The following is a 23,680-nucleotide window of genomic DNA, read 5'->3' on the forward strand; positions in this document are numbered from 1 at the left end:
AAAATAGTTGTGCTTATATATACAAAAACATTAATTGTAGACAATCTCTTAATACCAACATATACATGCATGTAGACAAATTACTAACACAAAAGAATGGTTAAATACATACAACAAAACATGGAGAGAAAAAATAGAAGACTATTTTGAGTCACTATGTATGTTGTAAGTCGTAGCTCCTTAGTTTTCTCTTGGTTCTTGTGAACTCTTTGTCTGCAAAGTAATAAGTAATTTAAGTAATCAAACTTTCAGTAATACAATTGAAGTAGAAATCCAAAACAATTAATATAAAGCGAAGTAAATGGAATCATTAGAAGAAAAAAACTAACACCAATATTCTAAAAGTATCGTGATAACAACTAAATCAAAGAAAAACATTTTAAATTGATTAAAATGGCTAGCAACACCTTATAAAATCAAATAAAAACAAACAAAACTATAGTGCTGCTTCAAAACTACAGTCCTTGTCTTCGATGGCCTCATATAATTCATCATTGGTTTGTTTTATTTTATTTTATTTTATTTTTTGGAAATTTCAAAACCTAAATGCAATAGATTATCAAATTCTATAACTGTATAAATTAAGAAAATGGTATAATTAACATTATACAATCAATTCATAAAACTGTAAGTTTCATTAAAAGTCTGGTACCAAGAAAAATATAAAAAAATGAAATGAAATGTTAGGAAAAAAATGTAAGTCTGTTCAAAAGAAGGGATTTCTTCTAAGCAGGGTTTACAAACAAACGGCATTAACAATGTGAACTCTACAACTTTAATACAAAACATAGTGTATAGTAAGGTATGCAATCAATATGTAATAACTCATATGTTGTAGTTCAGAAATTTCCTATCGAGTACTCAATTTGTGGTATTGTGGTAGTCCAATTTTACATAATCCTCTTTTTCCTACACTCTTAACTAACCCACCTACCGATATAAATTTGGCTTTGATTGTCTTTATGGCCAACATGCCCCAACGAATGAGCTGACCAATGCCCCATGGGTTTCTTTTGTCAGTGAAAACACACCAATATACATTAGTGGAAATAAGCCATACTTTGAAAAATTGCACATACCGTATATGATCTTCTCCAAAATAATGTAAACAAAAAATAGAATCCAAAAATTCAAAGGCCTTAACACTGTAGATACGTCACTTTTAATGTCGTGCACAATGAGTAACCAAACACCACCAATAGGCACAGTAAAATCAGTACAAAACTTTAAACACATTCCAAGTGAAGGAGAAGATATTCAGTAGAAAAATAGAAAATTTAGAAAATAGTATTAAATTTTATTGAGACATATACTATCAAAGAATGAAACAATTGACAGATCCACCGTAACCAATCTAGAAAGACATAGACAAACAATTACAAAACCATCGTAACCAATCAGGAAAATATTCTTCATAAATAAACCACACCTTGTTCTTGTAAATCAAGAACCCCTTCTTGGTAATTGACGAATGACAGCATCATCAAACATATTTGGTCACATATCTTTACCAAGAAGGAGTTCTTGATGAAAAGTCAAGGTGCGGTTCATTGATCGAAAAAAGCCCTTCTAGCTTAATAGTATTGATAAACATCACACCCATTTTTCTGTTCCACAGTAAATGAGTTAAACCACCAAATGAAGCCAAAGAACGTACATCATACCCATTTTTCTTGGTCTGCAGATTGTGAAATTTGTTGAAATGTGAACCTCTATTTTTCAGCGCACCCTATTCCCTGAAGATTTTGCATAAAATTGAACCTAATGTATCCAATAGTAAAAGTAATGCATAAAAACAGAGAGAGGAGAGAGCGAATACCAATCCAATTCCGAAGTAATGCATAAAAACAGAGAGAGAAAAGAGCGAATACCAATCCAATTCCAAACTTTGGATTCATGATTTTCCTGGCATGCAGTTTCATATTTTTGTTTGGGAAAATTGAAGCAAGAAAAGGAAGATTTCATCCGAAGTGGTACTGTAGTGGAGTTGGTTTGGCGAAGGAGTGAAGAAAAGAAAATTTTTTTTCTTTCTTTTTTTATCAGGAGGAAAAACCGTTTCTTTCGCGAAGTGGTAGTGTAGTGATGTTAGAGGTTCATCACGTCTTCATCCCTTCTCCCTTTTTTTTAACTTTCCAACATTTTACTTTTTATTTGACAAAAAAAAAACAAAAAAAAACAATTTACCCTTTAATTTCCTCTTTTTCATATTTTTATGACAAAATTATTCCTGCGAATTTGTTTTCATTATTTTCGGCCAGTTTTAGTTTTTTTTTTTTGTTTTGTTTGAGGGATGTTTTAGTCCAATTATTTTTGGTGAAGTCTTGAGACACCAAATGTCACAGCCCGTCCCGGGAATTATATATCGGGGGCTTGAAATGACTATTTTACCCTTGATGGGTACTAAGGTACATATGAGTGTGACATTATTTTTGGTTCAAATATTAGTTAAGTTTGGAAGGGATATTTATATAAGTAAGTTGGTTTATAAAAAAAAAAATTGATTCTTGTTAATTTGATTTGGGATTATTTGGATGGTGAGGATTGTTTGGACCTCAAACTCACCCTCTCTCTTCCTCTCAGCCCCGTAGCTCTCTCTCTCTCCTCCCTCACGACCCTCTCTCACTCTCTCTCTCTAAAACCGTACGGACGATGCCCAAAACCACCCCAAACTTCGTGGATCGACGTGGAAAATAGTACCATCGTGTTCATGAGTGTCCTACGAACTCAAAGACACCATTTTCAGGTAAGAACTCCTTCGTTTTCACGTTTAAAACCCGAGGACCGAAAATGGCACTATTCATGAACTTTATGTTGGTTGATTTTTAGGACAATCCAAGCTCATAGTGAGCTTTAGGAGGTCCTAAGGAAGCTCGGGGACGTTCGTTGGGAAGTTTTGGACGTCGGGATCGTCGAGTTCGACTTTGGCCGGTTTTGCTTGATTTTTCCCGGTGAGATTTCTTGATTTTTAGAGCGTTAAACTAGTCTATCGTGATTCTTCATGATTGGGGCTTCAATTTGGTATAAAATACGAAGAAAATGGGTGAAAAACGAAGGAGAACAAGAAGTTTTAAAGTTGGCCGGAAACCGGCCGCCGGAAAAACCAGTCCGGCGAGCCGAGGTAGGGGGTGATGCGTGTGGGGGGCGCGTGTCCCCATGCCTGTCACGGCGCGTGGGGGCGCGTGGGACCTCCAAATTTTTTTCTAAAAATTGTGCGACGTCCGTGACGTCGAGTAGGTCGATGTGGTATATTCATATACCCAAATTGAGCATCGTATGAGAAGTTATTTCGAAATATTAGTGATGTGTCTAAAATTAACGTTTTTATAGTTGTTTCGCATATAGGTGAGACATATTCCGAAGACGACCGCATCCAGGGATGCCACGGGGGTTACGACCCGTCGACTTATCAGTGAGTGGGCAGTTTTGATTTCGTATTACCTATATACATTTATTTTCCCAGAAAATACGTTTTTATGAAAATTATGAATTTAATTGCCATGCATGAAATTATTGAGATATCTAGCTTGAGTATTGATGCATATATATGTGAAATGACGCGGTGGACGCTTAGGTGAGTTTATTTAATTTTTTCAGCTGGGTTATTTATTTGAATTGCATTGAAAGCTCATAACATGCACCTAGGTGATAGTGCTTATATTGTTATTCACCACACCGCACGCTCGTCTTAGATCCAAGTAGGTGGATGTCGTACAGACCATGTGAGGGTTCCGACATGCTAGTTGTACAGATCACTAGATGTGATTCCAACTAGTGAGTGACCTTAGTTATGCGCGCTGATGATTGATGTGAGAAGCACTAGAGCGTATTCATACACCTGTCATCGTACAGACTACTATATGTAGTTCCGAGTGACGTGCAGAGTTGAACCGTACAGGTCACCGAGGTGACTCCGGTTGGTTTGGATGTTGAGCTTTAGAATCAGCCGTACAGGACCATTGTAGGGTCTCCGGTTGACTTGTTATTCACCTGATTGATATTGATACATTCTGATTATATTTTGGGCATGGCACATCATTTCTGAGATATTATGATGATGGTTATGTGCTGAGTTATGATGTGGTGTATATATATATATGTATATATACTATTTTCTGGGAAAGTATACAGGTTTTTACTGCGAGGGGATAGAATTGTTTTTAATGAACTGTTTTGGAAAACTATTTGATTTTACTGACCCACTCATTTTGTTTTGCGCCCCTCCAGGTTCTAGTTTAGCGGTTGGTGGCTCTCGAGGTCTTATTCCGGCTTTCTGACAAACTTTCGACATGTAGGACTCACCTGAGGGTGATGTATTTTTATTTTAGTCCTACTTGACTACACTTAAACCTATGCTCTGAACTTATGTGGTTACTTTATATCTCGTCCGGTTGTTCTAGTAGGTTGTTCTGCTAGAGTGTGGATTAAATTTCCGCTTATATATGTTGTTGTTTGTGGTTGTTTCGCTTCCGTGTCGCACTTATGGTTACGTCACGCTCACGTGACGACCAGCACACCTGGGTCCTCCGGATCGAGGTATGTCACCAAAACTCATTTCTGGCTTTTTAATGTTACATATTAGAGATTAGAGATTAAAGATATTTACTTTTTTCATACTCATTCCTTCTCAAATTTCGTCCCCGTCTTCGTGCTAAACAAGTGAAAGTCTCCTTATTTATGCAAAAGAAATACACCCTAAAAATAAATAGTAGTTGAAGGAAATTTTTGTTTATATTGAATTCAAGTGAGAGGTGGAGGTTGGGGTGAGAGAGAGGAGATGTTATTATATACTAGCATTGCACACGCACTTTGTGTGTATAGATATATATATATATATATATATATATATTTTTTTTTTTTTTTAAATGACAAGAAAGAGGGAGAGAAAGTGAGAACGTGGAAATGTGGATGAGTTTTTGTTTTTATTTTTATTTTTTAAATTAGAGATTTGTTAAGATCAAATGTAGGTGATGCTTTTAAAAAATTACTTTATTGTTCATGATTTTATTTTGTAATAGAAGATAAAAATATCTTTCACCCTCTTTTAATTGATAAAAAAAAATTCATTAATATGTAATTTGGATTTGAAGGTGAATGATGATGATCGGTTTATATTAGTTTTTTTTATTGCTTTAAATGGTTTGAAAATTTTTAAAGCACTTTTAAGAATTTTGTGGTGCCACTTAGTATTACGGTCTAATAGTATTCATATTCACTTGTTAGTGAGAGGTTTTAGGTTCAATTCTCACCAAAGGCGAATTTGAACCACATTATTATTAGCCTATTGTGAGGTTAAGCCCACCCCTCCCCCTACATGTAGATAAAATCGTTTGTTCAAAAAAATAATTTTAAGTGGTGGATTAATGAGAAAATAAAATAAAAACACCCTGTTTTAAATCATATTATTTGTTATAGAAAAATTATATTATGACACTTGATGTATCAAGATATATTTTCAGTACACTGAAAATTTTGTCATTATTCACCATATTAGTAGGGATGGATCATGTCACAGCCCGTTCCGAAATACTTTTATCGAAGGTGTGAAAAGACTAGAATGCCTTTGGGCGTTGAGATGAGTCGTATGTGGCATGGTTTTAGAAGTGGACCAATATAATTATTTTCCTAAGTTTTTGGGCCAAAGAGAACTAAACCTTGGTTAGTTGTGATTGGTGTGTAGATTGGACCACACACACTCATCCACATTACTTTATCTCTCTCTTCCCTCCCGTGTTCTCTCTCTATCTCTCGGACTCTCTCTCTTTCTCTCATTCGAAATGGTACGGACAAGCACCCAAGACCCTTGAAACTTCACGGATCGTGGCCAAAATTAGTACCATTGTGTTCGTGAGGACCATACGAGTTCAAGGGTACCCATTTCAGGTAAGAACTCGTTCGATATCACGTTGAAAATTCAAGCTCCGAGTTGAGCACTATTCACAAACTTTTAAATGGTTATGTTTTAGGACAATCCAAGCTTATATCGAGCTTAGTGAGGTCCCAAGGAAGCTCGAAGTGCTTCGTTTGAAGGTTTTGGACGTCGGGATCGTGTGGATGAAGTTTGGCCGATTTTCTCGGAATTCTCTGGTGAGATCCTGTGACTTTTAGAACTTTAAATTAGTATGATTGTGTTCTACAAGTTAAGAGCTTCATTTTGGTATAAAATACGTGAAAAATGGTGCAAAATCGAGTAAGAAATGGGCAGTTGCAGGTTTGCCCAGAATCCGGTGCCGGTGACACAGTTCCGGCTTCTAGAGGTTGAAGACGATGCGCGTGGGCCGCGCGTGAGGCCGTGCCCTCCCCAGCGCGTGGGGGCGCTTGAGCTACCTAAAAATTTATCTAAAAATATCACGATGTTCGTGAGGTTGTGTAGGTCACGTTGGTATATTCAAATACTTATTTTGAGCAATGTATGAGAAGTTATTAGCTAGTTTTGTCTATGTGCTTTAAAATAACGTTTTTATAGTTAATTCGCATATAGGTGAGACTTATCCCGATGACGAACGTATCCACGGAGACTCGGGGACTACGACCCTTCAACATATCAGTGAGTGGGCTTTTGGTTTTTAGTATATATTTATATACTTGATATATTTCCCAGAAATGCATTTAAATGAAAGTATGTCTTGAATTTCCATGCCAAATGCCTTCATATTTTGGTTATGCATTTCATAGTTGCATATATATATAAATGTGGTGATGTGGAGGCATAGGTAAGTTCAGGTAAGTTATGTTTGATTATGTAAACTACGAATGATTTAATCCCTATTCAGGATACGTAGGTAGTCTAACGATACGTTAGATGCAGTCATATAATAGTTAAGGCAAAGGCCTTAGTTGTGAATATAATGATTATAAATGCATTGATGAACATTGAGCTCATAACCTGCACCAAGGTGATTGCGATTTAGCCAGAGAGAGCTAGCACATGCCTGTATATTATGTCACCTCCCGCACCATATGCTCACATTGGATCCAATTAGGTGCACAGTCTTGTCGTACAGACCACTATAGGTGGTTCCTACTCTCGTAGGTGACTAATGTATTATCGCATAGCTAGCATTGAGAGAGTAAAATTGAGCATAATTATATTACACCCAATCTTGTCATACAAACCCTTTTTTAGTGGTTCCGACTTATGTGCAGAATAATGCTGTATAGGTCATAGTAGTGACTCCGGCTAGATTGAGTTTGGGCTATGAATTCAGCCGTACAGACTACCACATGAGTTCCGGCTAACATATCGTATTTCCATGAAATCATTCTTACTTGAACTATTTACTTTGTTATATTTTGGCGTGGCATACATATGAATATGATTATGTGAATCATGAATTGACTTGATATGATTTCAGATATATTTTTGTATATGCTTATATCTTGATTCTGGGAAAATTTTATATGTTTTACAGCGAGGGGTTAGTATGTTGATAAATGAAATGATTTTGTAAAACATTTGTTTTTGCCCACTCACGTTTTCTGTTTTGCGCCCCTCCAGGTTTTAAGTAAGCTTGTTGTTGGTGGCTCGATGACGTAGGTTGTTCTGACTTGTCTAAATAATAGTAGGACATTCCTGGTATTGTATAACTAGTACTTGTCCTACTGGACTGCACCTAAACTTTATGCTCTGACTAGGAGTGTTACTGTTGTACTTAACTCCTATCACTTTTTGTTTAGAAGTGCACTCTAGTAATGTGATTTTTAATTATTCGTATAATTGCTATCTTTATCGCTTCACCACTATGCACATGGCTACGTCACTCTCACGTGACGACCAACATGCCTTGGCCTCGGTCGGGGTGTGTCAGATCATGTGTGTATGCCATGGAAGAATAATGGAATGGATAATGTTAGCGAGATCGGATTTTTTTTCATCAAATTTGCAAACCAATGATATATTTGTTGATAATTAAATTATTACTCAAATATTAATTAACATGTTTTTCACACATAGTTGATATGCAAATTTTATTTTAAATTTTGATCTCCCTCGTTGCTCGAAGTATCAGATTGATGTCCGATACGTCTAATTCAAATACCACATTCTCAATCATAAGGGGCCACCACCACTTTCATAAGTTGTTGATAATTAATTTACGGATAAATTACATTTTACCCTCTTAGGTTTCAGTGCAATTATAATTTTATACAATATCTATAAAACATTTCAATTTTATACATTTAATATTATTTTATTTTAGTTTCATACAACCGTTAAAAAATATGTTAAGTTAACTGTTAAGTGATAACATGACAAATATGATGCCTCCATTTGTACTAACGTGACTGTCGTGCCACGTGACTCAACACTTAATAAAAAATTAAAAATACTAAAATAATTAATTAAAGAAAAGTAAAGAGAAAAAACAAAAAATCCCCTTCGTCTTCCCCATCCAAACCCACCCCATTCTCCTATCTCCCATCCCCTATCACCCACCCCTTCCCCCATTAATTCTACACCTCCATCTAACCCAAAATTCCAATTTCCCCTTTGTCTTCCCCACCCGAGTCCACCTCATTCTCCCATCATCCATCACCCACCCCTTCCCCCATTAATTCTGAACTCATTCTTAAACCCAATAAAAACCCGAAAACCTATCTTCCCCTTAAAAACACCAACTCTCCCTAATCTCCGTCGTCGTCTGGTTTTCCAGCGATTCGATCTTTTCCTTCGACCACCCTTATCCACCCACCAAGTTCATGTTTGATTGCAATGATATCGAGCCTCCTCAAATTGGGACTTCCATCATCGACACCAAGCCGAACCGGATCTGCACCACAGAGCCACGTCATGCCGTCGCTGCTGCCTGAAATCGAACCCGCCTCATGCAATTCCTTCGTGATAGGCAATGGGTGGTTATAGCGTGCAACTTGGGGTGGGAAAGATTTGGGGCTAAGGGTTGGTGATGGCAGAATGAAGATGAAGAAGGGGACTAATGATTAGAGAAATGTGCATAAGTGATGGGGGAAATGGGTGGATCAACTTGTGACCTGAGGTGGGAAAATTTTGGGAAGGATTAGTGATAGGAGAAGGAAGATGAAGAGTATTTATGGTTAGAGAAAGGTGCAAAAGTGACGGGTGAAAGGGTGGAGCCGTGGAGGGGTGGCTTGGGTATGGAAGATGAAGAAGGGGTTTCTGTTTTCGTTTTTGTTTTTTACTTTTCTTTAATTAATTATTTTAATATCTTAAATTTTTTTATTAAGGGGTTAGCCACATGGTACAAATGTGGCATCCTGTCAGCATAAATGGGGACCTTATATTTGCCACGTCATCACTTAACGGTTAATTTAACAGATTTTTTAACAACAACAACAACAACAAAGCCTTTTCCCACTAAGTGGGGTCGGCTATATGAATCCTAGAACGCCATTGCGCTCGGTTTTGTGTCATGTCCTCCGTTAGATCCAAGTACTTTAAGCCTTTTCTTAGAGTCTCTTCCAAAGTTTTCCTAGGTCTTCCTCTACCCCTTCGGCCCTGAACCTCTGTCCCGTAGTCACATCTTCGAATCGGAGCGTCAGTCGGCCTTCTTTGCACATGTCCAAATCACCGGAACCGATTTTCTCTCATCTTTCCTTTAATTTCGGCTACTCCTACTTTACCTCGGATATCCTCATTCTCAATCTTATCCTTTCTCGTGTGCCCACACATCCCACGAAGCATCCTCATCTCTGCTACACCCATTTTGTGTACGTGTTGATGTTTCACCGCCCAACATTCTGTGCCATACAACATCGCTGGCCTTATTGCCGTCTTATAAAATTTTCCCTTGAGCTTCAGTGGCCTACGACGGTCACACAACATGCTGGATGCACTCTTACACTTCATCCATCCAGCTCGTATTCTATGGTTGAGATCTCCATCTAATTCTCCGTTTTCTTGTAAGATAGATCCTAGGTAGCGAAAACGGTCGCTTTTTGTGATCTTCGCTAAATTGCTCCGGTCATTAGTGTGGATAAGTATATAAATGGATAGAGATAGGGAAGCAAACATAAGATGTACGTGGTTCACCCAGATTGGCTACGTCCACGGAATAGAAGAGTTCTCATTAATTGTGAAGGGTTTACACAAGTACATAGGTTCAAGCTCTCCTTTAGTGAGTACAAGTGAATGATTTAGTACAAATGACATTAGAGTACAAATGACATTGGGAAATATTGTGGGAGAATGATCTCGTAATCACGAAACTTCTAAGTATTGGAGTGTGGTATCCTCTTGACTTGCCTTATCTGTCTCATAGGTAGATGTGGCAGCTTCTCTGGAAGTACTCTTCCTCCATCCAGGGGTGGTATCTTTAACTGGTGGAGATGCACAAGGTAATGTATCAATTTCACTTGAAGCTTACTTGTAGTTTCAGGCTTGGTCAAGCGCGATACAAACCATGTAGTAGGAGTCCCCCAAGTCGCCGAGCTAGGGGATTTGCTGAAAGAGGTGACAGACAAGGTAAGCAATCAGAGCTCCGGCTGATTGTTCACATTCTCCCCATCTTGCAGCAGCATGAAGGATAAAGAGAAGAAAAATGAGAAGAGATGATATGGGATACTTTTGCTTTTGAAGAAGTAACTTTCCACAGGCTTATTCTTGAACTGAGCTGGAGGGTTTTCTGGTTTCCTCCAGAGTACAAGGCCGACTGAAGAATTTGAGGGTCAAAACAAGTCCATCAAATCTAGAGTACGTTCGACCCTGCTGATATGGGATACTTTTGCTTTTGACAGAGTAATGGATGGATCGGCATGTGTGCTGTTACGCTTGTCTCCACATGCTTCCTTGTATCCTTCGCACTTACCCTATCTGTTCCTCAAGCAGATGCGGTATCTTCCCTGGCAACATAAGATGTTGAAGATGAGTACTCGAGAGCAATGCCAGGTAAGTAATCAGGTAAGGGGTTCCAGGCTGTCAGTTCCTGGCTGGGAGCTTGATTTCAAGTGCTGACTGATTGCTCTCTTTCTCCTTGTCTTGCAGGTAAAAACAAGGCCAAAGGAAAAGACAGGGAAAAAGCATGATATGGGATACTCTTGCTTTTAACCCTGATGATATGAGATATTCTTGCTCTAGTATAGCTTGTTTGCAGAGGTATTATCGGGGGGAAAGAAAGCTGAATATTTCGAAAGGCTTCGTTGGGAGTGCCCTCTCAGATATGAGGAAGGGTTGAGCATTTTTGCAGGTGTGCCTGTCCGTTGGGGATGGAGGTCGACATATATAGGAGTCTCCCTAACAACAAGTAGTAATGCTATTCCTTTACCCTGCTTGGTCATAGCACGATAGTGGGAGCTGCCAGCTTCACATGTTTTAACTCTGTCAGAGCACTTTGAAAAAGTGGTATGTGGTATCTGGCTCTCGAGATTCGGAGAACGATGCTTCTTCGATTTTTGAGAAAGCAATCATGGTGGGGGTCTGGCTCTCGAGATTCGGGGAGCAGTGTCTCTTCGATTTTTGAGAAAGTAATCATGTTGGGAGTCTGGCTCTCGAGATTCAGAAGGCGGTGCCTCTTCGATTTTGGAGTAAGCAATCTTGTTGGGAGTGTTTTCTCGGATGTGAGTAAAGGTTGGGCATGTTTGCTAGTCTACCTTGCCACGAAGCACGGAGGTTGACACACAGGGACTTTCCAATTATCCAGCAGTGGTACTGTTCCTTTACCCTTGTGGGTAATAATATGGTAGCTAGACCTTCAAAATTTATGTGTCTAAACTTTGTTAGTGCTGTTTCTTTGCTATTCTTTTACCTTTCTTGGTCAGAGCGATGTAGTGGGAGCTGCAAGCTTCATGTGCTCAACTTTGGCAGAGACTTTGACAAAGTTATCTGTGGTACCCATGAGCTATTGTTGCGTGTGGGAAGTGGGTGATTGAACAGTAAGATTCATGTGCTTTCTACTTCACCAGAAGTCTTCGACAGAATGCCCATAATTTCCGCAAAGCTGAGTGTGCGTGTGACAGGTGCTGACAAGGCTAGAAAAGAAGGTGCCTCTTCGATTTCTGAGATCGGCCCTCGTGGTCTCTGAGCAGCCCAGCTTTTGAGAAAGCGAGCGCCTCTTCGATTGATTCGGAGAACGATGCCTCTTCGATTTTTGAGAAAGCAATCATGCTGGGGGTCTGGCTCTCGAGATTCGGGGAGCAGTGTCTCTTCGATTTTTGAGAAAGTAATCATGTTGGGAGTCTGGCTCTCGAGATTCGGAGGGCGGTGCCTCTTCGATTTTGGAGCAAGCAATCTTGTTGGGAGTGTTTTCTCGAATGTGAGTAGAGGTTGGGCATGTTTGCTAGTCTACCTTGCCACGAAGCACAGAGGTTGACACACAGGGACTTTCCAATTATCCAGCAATGGTACTGTTCCTTTACCCTCTCTTTGATTTTTGAGAAAGTAGTCATGTTGGGAGTCTGGCTCTCGAGATTCGGAGGACGGTGCCTCTTCGATTTTGGAGCAAGCAATCTTATTGGGAGTGTTTTCTCGAATGTGAGTAAAGGTTGGGCATGTTTGCTAGTCTACCTTGCCACGAGGCACAGAGGTTGACACACAGGGACTTTCCAATTATCCAACAGTGGTACTGTTCCTTTACCCTTGTGGGTAATAATATGGTAGCTAGACCTTCAAAATTTATGGGTCTAAACTTTGTTAGTGCTGTTTCTTTGCTATTCTTTTACCCTTCTTGGTCAGAACGATGTAGTGGGAGCTGCAAGCTTCACGTGCTCAACTTTGGCAGAGAACTTTGGCAAAGTTATCTGTGGTACCCATGAGCTATTGCTGCGTGTGGGAAGTGGGTGATTGGACAGTAAGATTCATGTGTTTTCTTCTTCCCCAGAAGTCTTCGACAGAATACCCATAATTTCCGCAAAGCTGAGTGTGCGTGTGACAGGTGCTGACAAAGCTGGAAAAGTAGGTGCCTCTTCGATTTCTGAGATCGGCCCTCGTGGTCTCTGAGGAGCCCAGCTTTTGAGGAAGCGAGCGCCTCTTCGATTTCTGAGATCGGCTTCCGTGGTCTTTGAGCAGCCCAACTTTTGAGAAAGCAAACACCTCTTCGATTTATGAGATCAACCATCGTGGTCTCTAAGCAGCCCAGCTTTTGAGAAAGCAAACGCCTCTTCGATTTCTGAGTAGGCGCCTCTTCGATGTCTGAAGCTCCGTCGAGTGCAGCTTTTTATAGGGGCTGGCATTAAGTTCCAAAGCACACTTGAATCTCCACCAGTAGAAGCTCCATTCTTGCACTTCTAAGATCTTGATTTGTCCGACCTCTTCTCTCTTCAATACCTTTGAAAATGTCTGGCCCCTCCGACCGTCGTTTTGACTTGAACCTTGTTGAAGAGGCAGCCCCGCCTTCTCCAGACAACATATGGCGCCCATCATTCGTCTCCCCTACTGGTCCTCTTACCGTTGGGGATTCCGTGATGAAGAATGATATGACCGCTGCGGTGGTGGCCAGGAACCTTCTCACTCCCAAAGATAACAGACTACTTTCCAAACGGTCTGATGAGTTAGCTGTTAAGGATTCACTGGCTTTCAGTGTTCAGTGTGCAGGTTCTGTGTCTAATATGGCCCAACGCCTATTTGCTCGAACCCGCCAAGTTGAATCATTGGCGGCCGAAGTGATGAGTCTCAAATAGGAGATTAGAAGGCTCAAGCATGAGAATAAACAGTTGCACCGGCTCGCACATGACTATGCTACAAACATGAAGAGGAAGCTTGACCAGATGAAGGAAACTGATGGTCAGGTTTTACTTGATCATCAGAGATTTGTGGGTTTGTTCCAAAGGCATTTATTGCCTTCGTCTTCTGGGGCTGTACCGCGTAATGAAACTCCAAATGATCAACCTCTGATGCCTCCTCCTTCTAGGGTTCTGTCCAGTACTGAGGCTCCGAATGATCCCCCTCCGATGCCTTCTCTTTCTGGGGCTCTACCGACTGCTGAGACTTCTCCTAAGCAACCTTTGTGAAGGCTCCATCTTGTTTGTTTATTTTGACTCATGTATATGTACATATTTGTAGCTTATCGGGGATATCAATAAATAAGTTTTCCTTCATTTCAACGTATTGTGTTAAATACACCAAAGCCTTATTCGCTAAGTTCTTTGAATTTTCTTTTGTTGAAGCTTGTATGTTGAAGCTTTCTGAGTGGAGCATGTAGGTTGGGGTAGTGTTCCCTTAATTTTTCGAGTGAGGAAAACTTCTCGGTTGGAGACTTGGAAAATCCAAGTCACTGAGTGGGATCGGCTATATGAATCTTAGAACGCCATTGTGCTCGGTCCTGTGTCATGTCCTTCGTTAGATCCAAGTACTCTAAGTCTTTTCTTAGAGTCTCTTCCAAAGTTTTCCTAGGTCTTCCTCTACCCCTTCGGCCCTGAACCTCTGTCCCATAGTCGCATCTTCTAATCGGAGCGTCAGTAGGCCTTCTTTGCATATGTCCAAACCACCGTAACCGATTTTCTCTCATCTTTCCTTCAATTTCGGCTACTCCTACTTTACCCCGGATATCCTCATTCCTAATCTTATCCTTTCTCGTGTGCCCACACATCCAACGAAGCATCCTCATCTCCGCTACACCCATTTTGTGTACGTGTTGATGCTTCACCGCCCAACATTCTGTGCCATACAGCATCGTCGGCCTTATTGCCGTCCTATAAAATTTTCCCTTGAGCTTCAGTGGCATACGGCGGTCACACAACACGCCGGATGCACTCTTCCACTTTATCCATCCAGCTTGTATTCTATGGTTGAGATCTCCATCTAATTCTCCGTTCTTTTGCAAGATAGATCCTAGGTAACGAAAACGGTCGCTCTTTGGTATTTCTTGATCTCCGATCCTCACCCCTAACTCGTTTTGGCCTCCATCTGCACTGAACTTGCACTCCATATATTCTGTCTTTGATCGGCTTAGGCGAAGACCTTTAGATTCCAACACTTCTCTCCAAAGGTTAAGCTTTACATTTACCCTTTCCTGAGTTTCATCTATCAACACTATATCGTCTGCGAAAAGCATACACCAAGGAATATCATCTTGAATATGTCCTGTTAACTCATCCATTACCAACGCAAAAAGGTAAGGACTTAAGGATGAGCCTTGATGTAATCCTACAGTTATGGGAAAGCTTTCGGTTTGTCCTTCATGAGTTCTTACGGCAGTCTTTGCTTCTTCATACATATCCTTTATAGCTTGGATATATGCTACTCGTACTCCTTTCTTCTCTAAGATCCTCCAAAGAATGTCTCTTGGGACCCTATCATACGCTTTTTCCAAATCTATAAAGACCATGTGTAAATCCTTTTTCCCATCTCTATATCTTTCCATCAATCTTCGTAAGAGATAGATTGCCTCCATGGTTGAGCGCCCTGGCATGAACCCGAATTGGTTGTCCGAAACCCGTGTCTCTTGCCTCAATCTATGCTCAATGACTCTCTCCCAGAGCTTCATTGTATGACTCATTAACTTAATACCCCTATAGTTCATGCAATTTTGTACGTCGCCCTTATTCTTGTAGATAGGCACCAAAGTGCTCGTTCGCCACTCATTTGGCATCTTCTTCGTTTTCAAAATCCTATTGAAAAGGTCACTGAGCCATGTTATACCTGTCTCTCCCAAAACTTTCCACACTTCGATTGGTATATCGTCTGGGCCTATTGCTTTTCTATGCTTCATCTTCTTCAAAGCTACAACCACTTCTTCCTTCCGGATTCGACGATAAAAAGAGTAGTTTCTACACTCTTCTGAGTTACTCAACTCCCCTAAAGAAGCACTCCTTTCATGTCCTTCATTGAAAAGATTATGAAAATAACCTCTCCATCTGTCTTTAACCGCGTTCTCTGTAGCAAGAACCTTTCCATCCTCATCCTTGATGCACCTCACTTGGTTTAGGTCCCTTGTCTTCTTTTCCCTTGCTCTAGCTAGTTTATAGATATCCAACTCTCCTTCTTTGGTATCTAGTCGTTTATACATATCGTCGTAAGCCGCTAACTTAGCTTCTCTGACCGCTTTCTTCGCCTCTTGCTTCGTTTTTCTATACCTTTCACCATTTTCATCGGTCCTCTCCTTGTATAAGGCTTTACAACATTCCTTCTTAGCCTTCACCTTTGTTTGTACCTCCTCATTCCACCACCAAGATTCCTTTTGGTGTGGGGCAAAGCCCTTGGACTCTCCTAATACCTCTTTTGCTACTTTTCGGATACAACTAGCCATGGAATCCCACATTTGGCTAGCTTCCCTCTCTCTATCCCACACACATTGGGTGATTACATTCTCTTTGAAAATGGCTTGTTTTTCTTCTTTTAGATTTCACCATCTAGTCCTTGGGCACTTCCAAGTCTTGTTCTTTTGTCTCCCTCTTTTGATATGTACATCCATCACCAACAAGCGATGTTGATTAGCCACGCTCTCTCCTGGTATAACTTTGCAATCCTTACAAGTTATACGATCCTCTTTCCTCATTAGAAGAAAATCTATTTGTGTTTTTGACGACCCACTCTTGTAGGTGATCACATGTTCTTCTCTCTTCTTAAAGAAGGTGTTGGCTAAGAAGAGATCATATGCCATTGCAAAATCCAAGATAGCTTCCCCATCCTCGTTTCTCTCCCCAAAACCATGGCCACCATGAAAACCTCCATAGTTGCCTGTCTCCCTGCCCACGTGTCCATTTAGATCTCCTCCTATAAATAACTTCTCCGTCTGAGCAATTCCTTGCACCAAGTCTCCAAGGTCTTCCCAAAATTTCTCCTTCGAACTCGTATCCAACCCTACTTGAGGTGCGTACGCACTAATCACATTGATAAGTTCTTGTCCTATTACCATCTTGATTGCCATGATTCTATCTCCTACCCTCTTGACATCTACAACATCTTGTGTCAAGGTCTTGTCCACGATGATGCCAACACCGTTTCTCGTTCTATTTGTGCCCGAATACCAAAGTTTAAACCCTGAGTTTTCTAGATCCTTTGCCTTACTACCAACCCACTTAGTTTCTTGTAGGCACATAATATTTATCCTTCTCCTCACCATAACTTCCACTACTTCCATAGATTTTCCCGTTAAGGTTCCTATATTCCACGTTCCTAAACGCATTTTGCTCTCTTGAACTCTACCCTTCTGTCCTAGCTTCTTCACCCTCCCTCGTCTAATAGGATCAAAGTACTTCTTTTGTGTGTCCCGTGTAAAGTTGATAGGAGCATATGCTCCCAAACAACTTTGAGTGGAGTCGTTCGAAAAGAAGTTTCTACGGCCCGCCTTGCTCATTTAACACTGCATCCGGGTGCCGATGGAGATACAGCGACCCTTGCTCACTTATCACTGTGCTCGGGCCACACAGCGCGCCACTTACGGGTGACGCCCTAGCTTTAGCGCGATTTTGTTCTGGATTCATTTTCATAAGGATTCGACGTGATCATGGAGTGCCGGCTGTCGACTACCTGAGGCCCTTCCCCTCCTCCTTTATCCGGGCTTGGGACCGGCAATGTAAAATTACATAGGCGGAGTTTTAACAGATTTTTTAACGATTATATGAAATTGAAATAAAATAATACTAAATGTATGAGATTGAAATGTTTTAAAATGTTGTACGAGGTTAATGGGTAAAATGTAATTTACCCTTAATTTACAGTTAGGCATCCCTATTGAATTGTATTTTGGGCTTTTTGCACTTGCAGCGGTAACAATCCAATGGCGCTGTCGCGATTCCATTATCCCTGTACTCTTCCCGCCCTACCACCACCATCCCCACTGCAATCTTCTTCTTCTGCTACTTGTGTTGTTTGCAGCTATTCACCCTCCAAGTCCCCAGTATTTACAGGTTCTGCCCTCCGCCCCCTCTGTTGGCCATCATGCCACCGGCAGCTGCGGTCTCTGACGGCGGTGAAGATGAAGGTGACAGGTAGCCTCTCCTCCGCCGTGGAAACTTCAGTTTTCAGCAGTAGAGGAGGGGAAGGAGAGAAGGAGCTGCTACTCCAAGTTGAGGATCTAACGGCCGTGATTGCCGAATCCAAACAGCAGATTCTCAAGGGCGTCAACCTCTCTGTCTACCAAGGAGAGGTTCATGCTATTATGGGAAAGAACGGTTCAGGGAAGAGCACTTTCGCCAAGGTCCGTATTATCAAGGGCTCCTTATGAAGTGTGAAAGTGCTTTTGGTGGAAGTGTGTTTAGGTTGACTTTAGGTGCTTTTCTAGGATTCACTTTTCAAAGACACTCTCATCAAAAGCATTTTTAGTCCTTTTATAAGACTTCCAAACGCACCCTAATTTTGTCATTCTTGTCTACATTCGTTTGTTCATTGGTTCAGGTTCTGGCTGGGCATCCGGAATACCAAGTTACCGGAGGTAGTGTTGTGTTTAAAGGGGAAAACTTGCTTGAAATGCCAGCGGAAGACCGGTCACTTGCGGGGCTTTTTATGAGTTTCCAGTCCCCAGTTGAGATCCCTGGTGTCACCAACATTGATTTTCTCAACATGGCGTACAATGCTCGCAGAAAGAAAGTAGGACTGCCCGAGCTTGGACCGATTGAGGCAAGCGAGCTACAACCATTCATTCTTGTCCGAAGCCGCTGTTTGAGATGTCTCTGGTGGTTTATTGATTCATTCTTTTATCTTTATTTATGTCCTTGCAGTTCTATGCTTATATATTTCCTAAACTTGATCTTGTCAACATGAAGACCGACTTCCTTAATCGAAATGTTAACGAAGGCTTCAGTGGAGGTGAAAAGAAGCGCAACGAGATTTTGCAACTGGCGGTAGTATGGCTATCATTCTTAGTTAATATTACTGCTGCTTTTGTAATCTTGATCAAAACTTCATTTGCAAGAAAATGCCTGGTATCAAGTTTGTGTTGAATATATAGCATAATTACAATATTTGTAGAATTATGTAAAGCTGTGGGAAGTGGGTTTCTTCCCCGGAGATATTGTCATTCCTTGGAATTCATGTAAGCTGTACGTACTTCATTACTTGTCTTTGTATTCACACACTTCTGCTAAATGCAGGTTTTGGGAGCAGATTTGTCTATTTTGGATGAAATTGATTCTGGGCTGGATGTCGATGCACTTCGAGATGTAGCAAAGGCAGTCAATGGGCATCTGACTCCGACAAATTCTGTATTGATGATTACTCATTATCTACGACTTCTGGAATTTATAAAGCCAACATGTATCCATATTATGGTAAGTCATTGGAAGATGTGAAAACATACATTGACAAGACAGGTTTTGGGTCTTGGTTCATGTATTTGTCTCATGAAATTAGAAAATAAAAAGGAAATGTAATAAGGATACTCTATATAAGACGTGGTTCAAAAAAAAGTATGACAAGGTAAATGAGTTTATTAGTTTCATGTGTCCAGTAATTTTTCTGGGATTGCATAAACATATTGATTGGATTTTTCGCTGTTCTATCTTCATGTCATGGCTTCCTATAAGCAAGTCTGTTAAAGGTTTAGTGGATAGGACATCAGCAAATAGGGCTTGTTTCATGCATTCTTCCCCAGGATTCCTGGTATATTTGTTTTTACTTAAGAGTGAACAGGGTGGGCAAGATTTGAGAGTTAGAATGTAGAAGCTCCACATACTAGTAGAATTAATACAACCAAGATAACGTCATGTTATTTAGGAGATATATGAATTGGGCATAACCTTGGAACTATATCAACTCACGAAGATTGGAAAAAGAAGAAATTTCTCTTGTTTTTTGAATTTTTTTTAGCTTTTAGAAGGCAATTGAAAAACGGTTATATAATTTGGCTGCTAGAACATTGTACAGGATAATCAATAAGTTATCATTGTGAGGAATACATTAAGCTTCTAAAACTGTTCCTAGGTTCTATTTCAGTATTGATCTAATTATTTAATTAAATGATTTTATAGGAGGATGGGAAAATTATAAAGACAGGTGACATCTCCTTAGCAGAAGTACTAGAGAAGGAAGGGTACAAGGCAATTTCTTGAGCATAACAACTTGAAAGGTATTGCTCTTTCTTTCTCACTCTCTTAAACCTCAAAACATCTTTTATTGCTTGTATACTAATATTGTAGGTGTGGACCATTAACTTAATTTATCTTCTCAAATAAAGGTGGCTCGACTAGTGCATTATATTATCTACAAGACTTTATTTGTCCTTCAATCACATTTATTTGCCTTCTTGCATATAATTGTTTTGATTCATGTGGTCATGGTAAGGCAATTAGATGGCCCTTCCCCCCCTTAAATTATGAAAGAAGAACTTCAGGTTTCTAAGTGAGCTTCAGCATCCTATTTAGAATAGGAGATGATTTTCCATTTTTGTAAGAACTTGCTCCTTACGAGTTTAATAATTCATAGGTTACCATGTTTATTTGTTACTGCCCTACTTGCATCCATGCATTTGCAATGAACTGTTATGCCAGGGAATGATCCAATAAAGTAAGTGACCACAGGTCAGGTTTAGATTTCTATGTCTAATTAACAAAACAAGAAGCGTGGCATACTTTATTTAGGTGCTATGGAGATCCATTGCTAGTGTCTTCTTTAGTTCCATTTAGTTGGGATTCAGCTTCAGGAGAAGTTATACAGATTTGGACATTGGCGAGCTATCTTTGCTGTTGCTGTCAGAGAATTTCTAGCTATTTTCATTTCTATGCTAGTAGATGGAGCTTGAAATCTTCAAGCTTTTTATGTAACTCTCGTGTTAGAAAGTTATGCGACAATAAATCTCTTTCCTTCTATTAATTTGGAAGGCTAAGGTGCCCGTAAGGCACTGGTTTTTGCTTGGTTAGTTGCTTATGCAGGGTTAATACTTTTATTAAGATTTGAAATAAAAAAGAGACAAAAATGTTTGTTTATTTCCGTATTGATTATATATAGTGTGAAAAAGTGAGAAGGAAAGTGTTTGTATTCTATTTCAAGGATGAGATGAATTGATTAGTGGTATCGCCCATTCTTCAATATTAAAGTCTGTTTGTGCATCTGAATTTCCTGTTGTTTCATGGATACTTTTGTCTAGAGTTCTGACCGTTAGCCCTATTACTGTTCATATCTCAGGGATTCAATTATTTTTGTCCCATAGCATCTTGTGCTTTTAACTAGCATAGTTCACCCCTTATATTCAAATGAATTGTTTGTGCATTTTTTTTGGATTAAAATGTAATTTTGTTTTAAAATTCTTTCTTTCCTGCATCTTTTGCTTAGGTAGCTCTCTTATCCTTTTCTGTTTCTGTGGCCGAAAAGCGCATGGCTCCGGTTTCCTTTCCAAGATGAAAATGTCATGCAAGAGAACACAATGGACACAAGCTCAGATGTAGTATTACTGAAACTGCTTCAGGGTAATGCTTTCCCAGATATGTTGATGTTGATCATTAGTATCATCCAAGTTTTTGCGGGTTTACTCAACTTGTTAGGATGGTCGTTTGCTCCCACGTGGAGTTGGTTCCTCAAGATACCTATGTAGCTATTTACAACAGTTTCCTTCCTCCCAAAGATTTTAGAGTTTTTCGGAGGCCCCAGTTTCACATCTGAGTTCGCAAAGCAGGTTTGGGATCTCTGGATAAAAAGAAAAAATTCGTGGACTTTTGAAAATAAACATCATATGATAATGGTTGCTAATGAAGTCAAGTGATAGGAAAACCAGTTCTGCCTGCCCGATTAGGATTTTTCGCATGCAATGGGGAAGGAAATTCCTCAAGATTCAGAATGTGAATGATATGGGAATGCACGTGCCGTTCCTGGTTACTACCACAAATTTTGGCCTAATGGTCTAATGCTGAAACACAGTTGCTCTGAATGACTGTCAGTTAGACATCCCACTGCTGACGACAATTCCGAAGCTTCCTGGCCTTAGTTTGTTGATTCTGAACCATTACTATATGATTAGCGTCCAAAATATACCGTCATATGATGTTTGAGGAACGCGGGATAGCAGTGATCACCGATTCACTTGAACTGCTTGTGTTGTCTTGCAATTCTCACTTGGACAATAAACAAATTATATGGTATATTTGATTGCTGCTGCATCTGTTGTACATCTCACTTTGATACTAATGTTGTTTTGTCCCTTTCTCGTTCTTGCAGATTTGATTCGGAGAAAAGCGGGTGCAGGAGTAATGATCTCTTCCCGAAAATAAACATCATATGTTCTCCTCTCTTGATATTTTTCTTCCGCATTCCCTTCTGTCTTTCTTTCCTCTTCTCTTGCCGTACGTTCTCTTCTCTTGCTTGGATGATTGTTTTATAGGCAAAAGGCAAAGTGCCTTTCAACCTAACAAACCTACCAAGCCACTTTCTTTGACAATTTTGTAAAGGTATGGGCGATGGAAGACATGTGGGCGTCTATATTTACGATAGGATTTCATTAATTCTACTTCAAAGATTTTGGAACAATAATATTATTGGGAGCTGATTTTTATACACTTTTTTAGTTTTTCACGTGTTTCTTTATTTCTGGTCATTAGATTCAACACATCGGATGAAAATAACATTTAGGATTAAATACCGGTGTGGACGAGGAGAAGAATCTCTCTGAAATTGAGGAAGTTATAAATCGGAAACGAAAAAAAAAAAAAATGAAAATGTGATCAACTAGAGTTTTGGTTATAGGTGGAATCCACTCCTTTTTCCCTCTTGATATAATTTCGTACGCACTAGTTTTACAAGGGAAGTTATGAATTAGATTGTGTGTTTTCGAGGAAGCCAAATATCATTACCATGTGGCGATAACAAATTGTCAGCACTTTCATAAGATTGTTATGCACACATCCATTTTACTACTCATAATTTTCGACCATCAGATAAAATGAATTGAAGAAAATCAAGATTCAAAAATTAACAAGGGTGTGTAGAATGTAAAAATGAGTATGTGAACACAATATCCAAGTTCAATCATCAGTTAATCGCAAGGTTCTAAAAAACGCTAGGCGCTAGTCGGGCGGTGGGTAAGGGCTTAGCACCTAGGTGGTCTAGGCGGATTTATGTAAATTTATTATATATCTTGTAAATAAGTGCTTATTTACACTAAAAAAGAAACTATACTTGTATGTATCCCCTAAAAGTTCTCCAATCATTTCACAATTGGATAAACTTGTAGTCAATCCATCATTTACAAATTAGGTACACCATTTTCATAAGAATACCACCATGAAACTAAAAAAATAAAAAAAACACACAATTTATTAAAAATTATATGTGTGTGTATATATATATATATGTGTGTGACTCTATTAAGTAAAAAAATAATAAAACATTATCCCAATACTTTATATAAATATAACACACACATATATATGTATATAATGTATGTATATTCCAAGCTGTTTGAAATGATAAAAACTCCATGTAGAAGTAGCGGGTGGTTATTAAAGATTAAAAACCAAATAACAACCCATCCCTTCAAAAAAAAAAAAAAAAAAAAAAAAAAAAAAATTCCCATCCCATTTGTGTTTTTGACCCCTGCACCCCAACTCTGTCATGCCACCCAAGATTTCCAATAAATCCCACGTAATGGTAGTGTGTGGTTATTAAAGTTTAAAACCAAATAATATCACATTCCATTTGTGTTTCCGACCCCTCCACCCTAACTTTGTCACACCACCTAAGATTTCCAAAGCCCGTATCATTATCACACCCGTTGGAGAGTGGAACACTCTTCCCATCTGAGTTTTTCCGTGTCTTCTTCTTCTTCCTTTAGTCATCAGAATGTCGAATTGGATCTCAATTCCAGATCGCGCTGCCATGGATTAATACCTTAAAAGTTAAGAGTTT

At 39.6% G+C, this 23,680-nt stretch overlaps 1 protein-coding gene across 10 annotated transcripts; it reads left to right on the plus strand.

The window, feature by feature from the left end:
• Positions 1 to 17,357: 17,357 nt before the first annotated feature.
• On the plus strand, positions 17,358 to 22,332 carry LOC103426922 (ABC transporter I family member 6, chloroplastic-like). 10 transcript variants are annotated; one of them, XR_011574003.1, is made up of 7 exons: positions 17,358 to 18,047; positions 18,245 to 18,466; positions 18,568 to 18,693; positions 18,940 to 19,116; positions 19,816 to 19,913; positions 21,116 to 21,249; positions 21,995 to 22,332. XR_011574003.1 is itself a non-coding variant. In XM_070809725.1 (6 exons), the coding sequence occupies exons 1-5, from the start codon at positions 17,628 to 17,630 to the stop codon at positions 19,894 to 19,896; spliced, it is 1,026 nt and encodes a 341-aa protein (XP_070665826.1). In that variant the 5' UTR covers positions 17,358 to 17,627; the 3' UTR covers positions 19,897 to 19,913; positions 21,995 to 22,332. The 10 variants fall into 10 exon arrangements, 5 of the variants coding, with proteins under 5 accessions (XP_070665826.1, XP_070665832.1, XP_070665830.1 ...); XR_011574002.1 differs by having other exon boundaries at positions 21,155 to 21,249; XR_011574007.1 differs by having other exon boundaries at positions 18,568 to 18,690.
• Positions 22,333 to 23,680: the final 1,348 nt, after the last annotated feature.

This window comes from Malus domestica, chromosome 02 (genome assembly GCF_042453785.1).
Source record: "Malus domestica chromosome 02, GDT2T_hap1".
NCBI classification, from domain to species: domain Eukaryota; kingdom Viridiplantae; phylum Streptophyta; class Magnoliopsida; order Rosales; family Rosaceae; genus Malus; species Malus domestica.